At 44.5% G+C, this 13,282-nt stretch overlaps 1 protein-coding gene across 1 annotated transcript in view; it reads right to left on the reverse strand.

Moving 5' to 3' along the window:
* The window catches only part of LOC311130075 (FERM, ARHGEF and pleckstrin domain-containing protein 1-like), a 122,754-nt gene that overhangs the window by 103,180 nt on the left and 6,292 nt on the right, over positions 1–13,282 (reverse strand). The window contains exon 2 of the mRNA XM_084162729.1: positions 8,802–8,998. Within this exon, the coding sequence (XP_084018855.1) occupies positions 8,802–8,972 (171 nt within the window). The 5' untranslated portion in view covers positions 8,973–8,998. The remainder of the gene's footprint in view (positions 1–8,801; positions 8,999–13,282) is intronic.

Consider the following 13,282-nt stretch of genomic DNA (forward strand, 5'->3'; position numbering starts at 1 on the left):
AAGTATTTGATCCCCTCTCAATCAGAGATATTTCTGGCTCCCAGGTGTCTTTTATACAGGTAACGAGCTGAGATTAGGAGCACACTCTTAAAGGGAGTGCTCCTGATCTCAGTTTGTTACCTGTATAAAAGACACCTGTCCACAGAAGCAATCAATCAATCAGATTCCAAACTCTCCACCATGGCCAAGACCAAAGAGCTCTCCAAGGATGTCAGGGACAAGATTGTAGACCTACACAAGGCTGGAATGGGCTACAAGACCATCGCCAAGCAGCTTGGTGAGAAGGTGACAACAGTTGGTGCGATTATTCGCAAATGGAAGAAACACAAAATAACTGTCAATCTCCCTCGGCCTGGGGCTCCATGCAAGATCTCACCTCGTGGAGTTGCAATGATCATGAGAACGGTGAGGAATCAGCCCAGAACTACACGGGAGGATCTTGTCAATTATCTCAAGGCAGCTGGGACCATAGTCACCAAGAAAACAATTGGTAACACACTACGCCATGGAGGACTGAAATCCTGCAGCACCCGCAAGGTCCCCCTGCTCAAGAAAGCACATATACAGGGCCGTCTGAAGTTTGCCAATGAACATCTGAATGATTCAGAGGAGAACTGGGTGAAAGTGTTGTGGTCAGATGAGACCAAAATCGAGCTCTTTGGCATCAACTCAACTCGCCGTGTTTGGAGGAGGAGGAATGCTGCCTATGACCCCAAGAAAACCATCCCCACCGTCAAACATGGAGGTGGAAACATTATGCTTTGGGGGTGTTTTTCTGCTAAGGGGAAAGGACAACTTCACCGCATCAAAGGGACGATGGACGGGGCCATGTACCGTCAAATCTTGGGTGAGAACCTCCTTCCCTCAGCCAGGGCATTGAAAATGGGTCGTGGATGGGTATTCCAGCATGACAATGACCCAAAACACATGGCCAAGGCAACAAAGGAGTGGCTCAAGAAGAGCACATTAAGGTCCTGGAGTGGCCTAGCCAGTCTCCAGACCTTAATCCCATAGAAAATCTGTGGAGGGAGCTGAAGGTTCGAGTTGCCAAACGTCAGCCTCGAAACCTTAAATGACTTGGAGAAGATCTGCAAAGAGGAGTGGAACAAAATCCCTCCTGAGATGTGTACAAACCTGGTGGCCAACTACAAGAAACGTCTGACCTCTGTGATTGCCAACAAGGGTTTTGCCACCAAGTACTAAGTCATGTTTTGCAGAGGGGTCAAATATTTATTTCCCTCATTAAAATGCAAATCAATTCATAACATTTTTGACATGCGTTTTTCTGGATGTTTTTGTTGTTATTCTGTCTCTCACTGTTCAAATAAACCTACCATTAAAATTATAGACTGATTATGTCTTTGTCAGTGGGCAAACGTATAAAATCAGCAGGGGATCAAATACTTTTTTCCCTCACTGTGTATATATATTTATAATTTGCGACTGTCGACTAAATGGGGTCAGCCCTAGAGTTTACCACACAGCATGTAGAAACAAGCCATCCATAGTAATCCTAGCCCAGTGATCTAAGACATTGTTATATAGCAGAAGCTAAAGCTAGGGCCTGCCGAGTGGCGCAGTGGTCTAAGGCACTGTATCGGGTTCGCCCATGGGGCGGCACACAATTGGCCCCGCGTCGTCCGGGTTAGGGGAGGGTTTGGTCCGGGGGGATTTCCTTGGCTCAGCGTGCTCTAGCGACTCCTTGTGGCGGGCCGGGTGCCTGCAAGCTGACTTCGGTTGTCAGTTGGAAGGTGTTTCCTCCGACACATTGGTGCGGCTGGCTTCCGGGTTAAGCGTGCAGTGTGTGAAGAAGCAGCGCGGTTTGGTAGATCATGTTTCGGAGGACGCATGACTCTCAACCTTCGCCTCTCCTGAGTCCGTTGGGGTGTTGCAGCGATGAGACAAGATTGTAACTACCAATTGCATATCATGAAATTGGGGAGAAAAAGGGGGTAAAAAATGAAAGAAGCTAAAGCTAGGATTGTGTGGCTGTTCACATGGTTAAAGCCAAGTTTCTTCCCCTTCACTGTGATTAGTAGTATGTTCATGAAACAACATGCTGCTGATGTACTGTATAATGCATTACGGCTTCTGCTGTATTAACATCCACAAAATGTGCACTTAGTGTGATCTTGGTGTCTTAAGAGCAGGGTAAGTCAAGCCTTGTCTGAATGAGACCTAGGTGGGCCGCTGACAAACTGTATGGCCCAATTCTCCTTTAAAACTGAAAAAATACAAATATGGCTTTGTTATTGAATTATTTCGCTTTTTCCCCTCTATAACATGCTGGTACACAGAACCAGAACAGCGTGACTAATGGATTGAGTATCGGTCTAAAAGGAGAACACAGTAGTTTTTCATGCTAGGGGAGAAGGGGTAGGGCACTGACACGGAGAGTTGGGTACACACACACGCCGCACACACAGTCACGCACACACAGACAAACACACACACGTACATCAATATATACAGGCACAGATAGAGAGACAGACAGAAAGAAAGAGTGAGTGAGGGGAGGGACAGACATAGAGAGAGAAGAGAGAACCATATGGAACGTTCCACATTAACTGCCAGCAATTCTTTTTTCTCCAGTAACATCACAGGAAGGTTTTGGTGTCTGGGGTTAAAAGAGCTTGACTGTTTCTCTTATCCTGAAAAATGAGAAATGGTGCTCTCAGTCTGTCACTCCCTTCAATCGCCGTTCACTTCCCCCAACTACATGTACCCCAACACATCACAGCCAACAAGACAACCATTGCTACTCCTACAGATTCAACATCATTAATAAAAACACATTGTTTTTATTATTTTTTTGGTCATTTGTCCAAAGTCTTCTGCTATAGCTGGCCAGCCAAATTTGGCCAGTTACAGACATGAACACATGGCTCATCTAATGTTTACTTCATATACAGTATTTGGAAAGCACGGGCATCCAAGCAATGGAAACCGCAAAAACCTTCCTTGTATCACGGATCTCCGGGCTGCTCAGGTCTGCTCTGCTCTGTGTTGGTGCACACGGCAGGCCTTCATAAGGCCAGAAAAGAGTGCTCATCAAGGTGTGAAGAATCAGCCACAAGGGATGACAGTTTATTACCCAGTCAGTGGGAGCAGTTAGTGGGCCACAGCAGGTTATGTGACCCACACCGATGCCCCTTTTGTTTCCCTACAATACGATACCTTGTCCGATGGGCTGGAAGTTTATACCAGAGGAACAGGAGCTGGATCCATTTACAGAGGACCGGTTAGGTTTTTACAAGCAGAGCAGTGCAATAGAAAACATTTCAGTCATTATGAATGTAAATCCTACCACAGATTCATCTTTCACTGGCTGAACTCGATGCTCCTGTAATGAAAAACCCAATCATTACAATCTAATTGTCTTGGAAGGTCTGAAAACAACCCTCCTGACATTGGGCCAGTGGGACTAATATCCTAAACCTCTTGAGCTGCTCTATTGGAGAGAAAGCAGCTGCGATCACAGTCCTTTATTACTGAAGTGATCAAATCCATCACCATCACTGCTGCTAAAGCCTCCCCCCCCCGGGAGGGGAGGGGACTCCAGGTAGTTATTGATGCAATTAAAAGGAGTCATGCTGCCGAGCCTTAGGCATCGTTGTCACAGCAACTGTTGCCAGGACATTCAGCATGACCACACTGAAGTAGTAGACAGACAGTGACTGGCCAGTCTTGATCAACACAATGCTATTTGAGACTAGCACATCAATGTGGCTGGGGAGAGAGTGGTTCTGGACATCATGCTTCTCATTGCTGCATCACTCACTGCAGGCTGCAGGGTGTTTACCTCACAAAGACAGCATTCAGGGTTCAGCACTCCAGTCCACGAAGAAGGCTGAGGGGGGTCTTTGGTCTTATGAGCATGGAGGTCTTCTCAGCTCCCCCCCCCCCCCCCATTTTGTTTACTCAAAAGGACTACTTAGACTACTGTCTTTCTCAGTGAAATATGCACCAAAGATTTTCCAAAATAGATGCCATTAAGGAAGACCCCAAGGCGAAGTCTACTCCTGTACCACGAGTACAGTCAGACATTTCTTCCCCCCCAGTGCTGAGGCAATTTAAAATATCGAATCTGTGTTCAATTGAGCGTTGAGAATAGCTTGATGTTAGCAGGCCATCCCCTCCTCTCTCCTGTGCAGTATGGTCTCCTCTGTTCATATCAGCGTTGGCTGGCTGTCTCCTGCAGCGGTCATAACACCCATCAACACAGCTCAGCTAACCCACCATGACACTGCTGTGTCTACGGGGCCACTACCACACAGTGGAAAAGGGTAAATGTATGTGAATGCTATCTAACGAAAGAGTCCTTTGTAGAAATATGTCACCCCTACTGTGTAGCATAATCAGCATGCCTACCCCTCCTACCATTTTTAATTGGTGCGGTTTAGCTTACAATGGAAAAACACGTTGTCTCCACCTCCTCTTAAATTCACCTGAGACTAGGTGGCAACTGGTTGATGTATGAGCTCCAGCGTTCACATTCATATGGATCGGCCCCAGCGTTCACATTCATATGTATCGGCCCCAGAGTTCACATTCATATGTATCGGCCCCAGAGTTCACATTCATATGTATCGGCCCCAGAGTTCACATTCATATGTATCGGCCCCAGAGTTCACATTCATATGTATCGGCCCCAGAGTTCACATTCATATGTATCGGCCCCAGAGTTCACATTCATATGTATCGGCCCCAGAGTTCACATTCATATGTATCGGCCCCAGAGTTCACATTCATATGTATCGGCCCCAGAGTTCACATTCATATGTATCGGCCCCAGAGTTCACATTCATATGTATCGGCCTCAGAGTTCACATTCATCGGCCCCAGAGTTCACATTCATATGTATCGGCTCCAGAGTTCACACTTATATTTGGTTCAAACGAGACAAACCCAAAGGCGAAATTAAAATATTGAGGCATTCAGAGACAGAACTTCCTAATGACCTTCAGGCATGAACAACAGCATGACCTAAAGCTCTTGGTTACGAGCTGGGAAGAAGTAATATACCTCCTAATTAGTTAGTAACAGTCTCTCAAAACAAAAAGCAATTACTCTTTGAGATAATTAAATGACTCAGCCTACCCAAAGGACACTGAATTTAGCTGACAGGCGATGTGTGACTTTAAATTACGATATTAATTCTAGGCTAGCTCACTGATGAAATCTCAATGTGAGATCTCTTGGAGAGTTCTTCTCAGTATACAGTAGTAGAACACACGAGAGCAGCACACACACTGCTGAAACCGCACCCTGAAGGGCCGATCCTCAGGGCCGATCCTCAGGGCCGATCCTCAGGGCCGATCCTCAGGGCCGATCCTCAGGGCCGATCCTCAGGGCCGATCCTCAGGGCCAATACAGGAAGCCTTGCAGCGTGCTAGTGGGAACAAGACTTTACACAGCAGTTGGGAACCTGCCAATGTTTCCCAGCAGCTAACGTCAAACATACTGACCACACTGTCGGTCACAAGGGTCCATTTCAAGCATCTCTACTACGAGGCTGTATTCATACCCATCTCTACTACGAGGCTCTATTCATACCCATTGAATGAGTCCTCTGTGTGCTGTATCTATTTCCCTCCATCATCACTTGTTCTTCCCTCTCACTACCTCCCATCTCGCTCCCAGCAGGAAGCACTGTCATCAGAAGATATTGCAAATTTTGTTTGGTATGTATATGTATGTATATATATATATATATATATATATATATATATATATATATATATATATATATATATATATATATATATATATATATATATATATATATATATATATATATATATATATATATATGCTGTATATTTCTTTTTACTTTAACCCCTTTTTCGTGATATCCAATTTCGTAGTTACGATTTTGTCTCATCGCTGCGACTCCCCTACGGACTCGGGAGAGGCGAAGGTCGAAAGCCATGCGTCCTCCGACACACAACCCTGCCAAGCCGCACTGCTTCTTGACACACCGCTCGCTCAACCCGGAAGCCAGCCGCACCAATGTGACGATCGAAGTCAGCTTGCAGGCGCCCGGTCCGCCACAAGGAGTCGCTAGAGCACGATGAGACAAGAAAATCCCTGCCGGCCAAACCCTCCCCTAACCCGGACGACACTGGGCCAATTGTGCGCCGCCCCACGGGTCTCCCGGTCACGGCTGGCCTGGGATTGAACCCGGGGCTGTAGTGGCGCCTCAGCACTGCGATGCAGTGCCTTTGATCGCTGCGCTTCTCGGGAGGCCAGTTGGACTATTCTCAGGAAAATAACCTAGTCTTGATCAAAGCTCCACCCTGTTCAAGGGCTATATCAGGGTCCTAGAGTATACCTTACTGTAATAACACACTGTGACAGGTACTCTGGGAGAAAACACAGTACAGAACAACCAATCTATTTTTGTCAATTTCAACAGGAAATATTGTGATTGCCTGTGCATGTCTGTTTGATAAATCTCAAGGTCTTACATTAACATTCACATTTCAAAAAGCATTCATTACCTTTCTTTAATACATCTCCTAACTATATTGTCGTCTTCAGAACATCAGTCAGTCATTATCAAGCAGATTACATTTCACATGAAAGGCAGTAATCTCAAAGCAAGAGTAGGCCTATTCTGAGATTTAGTGTTGTGCTAAAATATTGTACTGCATACATTGTCTGATTTGGCTCGCAAAGCAAGGCAATCTCAAGCAGCTCTAATCTCAGAGAGAATCTTTAATAAGCACAGAGGTAAATAGGCTGGTAATGAAAAGTACCATTTATCATGGCAGATCTCTGGCCATTCAAACCGTCCCCTTTCCACAACATTTACATTTTAGTCATTTAGCAGACGCTCTTATCCAGAGCGACTTACAGTTAGTGAATACATTTTTTTTTTATACTGGCCCCCGTGGGAAACGAACCCACAACCCTGGCATTGCAAACACCATGCTCTATCAACTGAGCTACATCCCTGCCGGCCATTCCCTCCCCTACACTGGACGACGCTGGGCCAATTGTGCGCCGCCCATGAGTCTCCCGGTCGCGGCCGGCTGCGACAGAGCCTGGATTCGAACCAGGATCTCTAGTGGCACAGTTAACACTGCGATGCAGTGCCTTAGACCACTGGGCCACTCGGGAGACAACCACAATACCCAAGACAGACCAGTTGGTCCCATACCTTTCATAATACAGTTGAAGTCGGAAGTTTACATACACTTAGGTTGGAGTCATTAAAACTCGTTTTTCAACCACTCCACACATTTCTTGTTAACAAACTATAGTTTTAGCAAGTCGGTTAGGACATCTACTTTGTGCATGACACAAGTAATTTTTCCAACAATTGTTTACAGACAGATTATTTCACTTATAATTCACTGTATCACAATTCCAGTGAGTCAGACGTTTACATACACTAAGTTGACTGTGCCTTTAAACAGCTTGGAAAATTCCAGAAAATGATGTCATGGCTTTAGAAGCTTTTGATAGGCTAATTTACATAATTTGAGTCAATTGGAGGTGTACCTGTGGATGTATTTCAAGGCCTACCTTCAAACTCAGTGCATCATTGGAAAATCAAAATTAAATCAGCCCCAAAAAATTGTAGACCTCCACAAGTCTGGTTCATCCTTGGGAGCAATTTCCAAACGCCTGAAGGTACCACGTTCATCTGTACAAACAATCGTACGCAAGTATAAACACCATGGGACCACGCAGCCGTCATACCGCTCAGGAAGGAGACGCGTTCTGTCTCCTAGAGATGAACGTACTTTGGTGCGAAAGGTGCAAATCAATCCCAGAACAACAGCAAAGGACCTTGTGAAGATGCTGGAGGAAACAGGTACAAAAGTATCTATATGCACAGTAAAAACAAGTCCTATATCAATATAACCTGAAAGGCCGCTCAGCAAGGAAGAAGCCACTGCTCCAAAACCGCCATAAAAAAGCCAGACTACGGTTTGTAACTGCACATGGGGACAAAGATCATACTTTTTGGAGAAATGTCCTCTGGTCTGATGAAACAAAAATAGAACTGTTTGGCCATAATGACCATCGTTATATTTGGAGGAAAAAGGGGGATGCTTGCAAGCCGAAGAACACCATCCCAACCGTGAAGCACGGGGGTGGCAGTATCATGCTGTGGGGGTGCTTTGCTGCAGGAGGGACTGGTGCTCTTCACAAAATAGATGGCATCATGAGGAAGGAAAATTATGTGGATATATTGAAGCAACATCTCAAGACATCAGTCAGGAAGTTAAAGCTTGGTCGCAAATGGGTTAACTTATTTACCCAGGAATATTAGCCCTGATTTACTAATGGGTATCTGCATTAACTAAACCTCTCCTCCCAAGCCATACACCCACATGGGTAATACTTTTAAGTTGATCTCCCATCTGTCTAGTGAGGTTGTATACAACAAGAAACACAGAACTAGTTCAGTACCCTATATTCACCACACCAACAGCTAAAGTCAGAAATCTTGACAATGCCGGTTAAAACCCAGACATTTTCCAGCACTGACATTTTCCACTTCAGTCTCATTCATGCATACAGCACTTTGACGTTTATACAGTTACATTGCCAACCTGTAACCCTTAACAACAGGCTGCTGTCAGGGTCAAAATTCTCTCCTGCTTTAATGGAAAAGCTATAAAAAGACGACAAAAGGATGATACCGTTTAAAGGCACACTTCGATATAACATTTTGTTATGCTAAATTCTCTCACTCGACATACAAAAAACAGAATGGGAAATATTTATACTTTGAACACACTGCACTATAAGCCAATCAGGACAGACAGCCAACCAGAACTCACCGAGACGTCAAAGACCTCCTCTGTGTCGTCCAACATGTGGACCTTGATGGTGACATGGCGTCCGGGGGGCATGGTGGGCGGCCTGCGGCCAGGGTCCAGGGTGCTGACACCCAGGGTCTCCTGGGCTCCAAGACGCTGGGCTGCTGATGCTCTGGGCTTGGGCTCCACCATGGTGCTCTGGCCTGCTACCGTCCAGCCTGCAGGGGAGGCAGAATGGACCGTCATACACGCGCACATTAACGCATGTGTAACAGAGTAGGTTCCGTCCTCGTCTCTCACTGGGCTCAAACCCGGGACCTCCTGCACAACATCCCTAACACGCGCATACACAAACACACCTTGCAGGCTATAATGCGGTTCAGATCATGTCTGTTGACTGTTCAACTATTGATTGTTCAACTTGAGCATTAGGGAGTAGGACCCCTCTCTCCTATCCCGGAGAAAACAGAGGAGAGGTGGATTACATTAAAGGAGACGAAGGCCCAGAGGAGAGAGTTCACATTGTGTCAGACTAGCAACGTAATCTAAGCTAATGGGTGATAACTGTAGCCTTCGGCCGAAGCAATTTGTTTCCTCTCTCTACAAATGTGTTGCTTGATTTCAAAGTGCAACTGAATAACAAAGGGAATGGGGTAGTCAGCTGTACAACTAAATAACAAAGGGAATGGGGTAGTCAGCTGTACAACTGAATAACAAAGGGAATGGGGTAGTCAGCTGTACAACTGAATAACAAAGGGAATGGGGTAGTCAGCTGTACAACTGAATAACAAAGGGAATGGGGTAGTCAGCTGTACAACTGAATAACAAAGGGAATGGGGTAGTCAGCTGTACAACTGAATAACAAAGGGAATGGGGTAGTCAGCTGTACAACTGAATAACAAAGGGAATGGGGTAGTCAGTTGTACAACTGAATAACAAAGGGAATGGGGTAGTCAGCTGTACAACTGAATAACAAAGGGAATGGGGTAGTCAGCTGTACAACTGAATAACAAAGGGAATGGGGTAGTCAGCTGTACAACTGAATAACAAAGGGAATGGGGTAGTCAGCTGTACAACTGAATAACAAAGGGAATGGGGTAGTCAGCTGTACAACTGAATAACAAAGGGAATGGGGTAGTCAGTTGTACAACTGAATAACAAAGGGAATGGGGTAGTCAGCTGTACAACTGAATAACAAAGGGAATGGGGTAGTCAGCTGTACAACTGAATAACAAATGGAATGGGGTAGTCAGCTGTATAACTGAATAACAAATGGAATGGGGTAGTCAGCTGTACAACTGAATAACAAAGGGAATGGGGTAGTCAGCTGTACAACTGAATAACAAAGGGAATGGGGTAGTCAGCTGTACAACTGAATAACAAAGGGAATGGGGTAGTCAGTTGTACAACTGAATAACAAAGGGAATGGGGTAGTCAGCTGTACAACTGAATGCATTCAACCTAAATGTGTCTTCTGCATTTAACCCAACCCCTCGGAATCAGAGAGGTACGGGGGGCTGCCTTAATCGACGTCCACGTCATCGGCGCCCGGGGACCAGTTGTTGTTTAGGGTTAACTGCCTTGATCAAGGGCAGAAGGGCAGACCATAAAATCAAATTGTCGAACAACCCAGCTAGCACATTTGGTTGTGGGTATGTACGTTTTTGGTTTCCCATTGGTTCTGGGATAAGTTTGCTGACAGTTAAAATGGAACGTTTTTTAAACTTTATGAGAAAGGAAGTGAAAATGTTGCCTGTTCTGGGAACATACATTTTTAGGTTGCAGGGAGGTTCTGAGAAAGTTTTTCTATGGTTCCCTGAAAGTTTTATTAACGTAACGGAAATTATAAGTTATTTGAAGGTAATTAAATAATGTTCTGAGAACACGTTTCAATAAGACTTTTAATAACCCGGATAGCTTAGGTTAACTATTTTGAACTCCAAGCACAGATAGGACACATGGAAATGTATTTGCTTAGGCATTAATCATGCAAAAACATTCATTTTTTTTGCGGCACAGTGTCAATGAGATTCAAACCTATGATCTTCTGCTCTCTATGCATGGAATTAATCCTCTGCGCCACCAGGATGGTGCTAGCATGCCATGTTTTTTTAAACTCATACAAAGCTGTTCATTTTAGTCTATTCAAACAGACCCAATTTAAAAGGAAACAAGCACTCATTAAGATCAGGTGTGTCCAATTAGTGGGCGCGGCCAACACACCTGAACACACTTAAGAAGATAGAGTTTTGTTGATGCTGAGAATGGAATGTACAGTGCTATGAAAAAGTATTTGCCCTCTTTCTAATTTTCTCTACTTTTGCATATTTGTGATACTGAATGTTATCAGATCTTCAACCAAAACCTAATATTAGATAAAGGGAACAAATAACACAACAATGACATATTTATTTCATAAACAAAGTTATGCAACACCCAATTCCCCTGTGTGAAAAAGTAATTGCCCCCTTACACTCAATAACTGGTTGTGCCACCTTTAGCTGCAATGACTCCAACCAAATGCTTCCTGTAGTTGTTGATCAGTCTCTCACGTCGCTGTGGAGGAATTTTGGCCCACTCTTCCATGCAGAAATGCTTTAACTCAGTGACGTGTGGGTTTTCAAGCATGAACTGCTCGTTTCAAGTCCTGCCACAACATCTCAATTAGGATTAGGTCTGGACTTTGACTAGGCCATTCCAAAACTTCCAATTTGTTGCTTTTTAGCAATTTTCATGTAGACTTGATTGTGCGTTTTGTGTGTTTTGGATAATTGTCTTGCTGCATGACCCAGCTGCGTTTCAGCTTCAGCTCACAGACGGATGGTCTGACATTCTCCTGTAGAATTCTCTGATACAGAGCAGAATTCATGGTTCCTTCTATTAAGGCAAGTCGTCCAGGTCCTGAAGCAGCAAAGCATCCCCTAACCATCACACCACCACCACCATGCTTGACCTTTGGAATGATGTTCTTACTGTGGAATGCAGTGTTTGGTTTTCGCCAGGCATAATGGGACCCATCTCGTTCAAAAAGTTGACTCAAGTTTGCCAAAAAGCACCTGGATGATCATCAAGACTCTTGGAAGAACGTTCTATGGACAGATGATTCAAAAGTATAACTTTTTGGACGACTTTCAATAGAACCATGAGGAAACCTATAGATAGAAAACGTTCCAGGCAGGTTGTATGCGCTCTCATCAAGCTTTAAGAAACATATGGTTCTCAGAACGTTATGCGCTAGCTGGGAACTGACTTGTTTTTTCTTTAGGAGTAGATCAGCTTTAATATTGCAGATGGATTGTGGCATCCATCAATGTAATTGTCTGCATCATTACCAATCCCCCCATATATATTTTTGGTAAATACACTACCGTTCAAAAGTTTGGGGTCACTTAGAAATGTCCTTGTTTTCCATGAAAACATACATGAAATTAGTTTGAATAGGAAATATAGCCATTGACAAGGTTAGAAATAATGATTTTTAATAGAAATAATAATGGTGTCCTTCAAACTTTGCTTTCGTCAAAGAATCCTCCATTTGCAGCAATTACAGCCTTGCAGACCTTTGGCATTGTTGAGGTAATCTGAAGAGATTTCACCCCATGCTTCCTGAAGCACCTCCCACAAGTTGGATTGGCTTGAGGGGCACTTCTTACGTACCATACGGTCAAGCTGCTCCCACAACAGCTCAATAGGGTTGAGATCCGGTGACTGTGCTGGCCACTCCATTATATACAGAAAACCAGCTGACTGCTTCTTCCCTAAATAGTTCTTGCATAGTTTGGAGCTGTGCTTTGGGTCATTGTCCTGTTGTAGGAGGAAATTGGCTACATTTTACATTTACATTTTTGTCATTTAGCAGACGCTCTTATCCATTGAAGCGCCGTCCACAGGGTATGGCATGGCGTTGTAAAATGGAGTGATAGCCTTCCTTCTTCAAGATCCCTTTTACCCTGTACAAATCTCCCACTTTACCATCACCAAAGCACCCCCAGACCATCACATTGCCTCCACCATGCTTGACAGATGGCATCCAGCATCTTTCATTTGGTCTGCATCTCAAAAATGTTATTCTTTGTGATCCGAACACCCCAAACTTTGATTTGTCTGTCCATAACACTTTTTTTCCAATCTTCCTCTGTCCAGTGTCTGCGTTCTTTTGCCCATCTTAATATTTTCTTTTTATTGGGCAGTCTGAGATATGGCTTTTTCTTTGAAACTCTGCCTAGAAGGTCAGCATCCTGGAGTCGCCTCTTCACTGTTGACGTTGAGACTGGTGTTTTACGGGTACTATTTAATGAAGCTGCCAGTTGAGGACCAGTGAGGCGTCTGTTTCTCAAACTAGACACTCTAATGTATTTGTCCTCTTGCTCAGTTGTGCACCGGGGCCTCCCACTCCTCTTTCTATTCTGGTTAGAGCCAGTTTGCGCTGTTTTGGGAAGGGAGTAGTTCACAGCGTTGTACGAGATCTTCAGTTTCTTGCCAATTTCTCGCATGGAATAGCC

Source organism: Coregonus lavaretus (genome assembly GCF_964263955.1).
Source record: "Coregonus lavaretus genome assembly, chromosome: 5".
NCBI lineage: Eukaryota > Metazoa > Chordata > Actinopteri > Salmoniformes > Salmonidae > Coregonus > Coregonus lavaretus.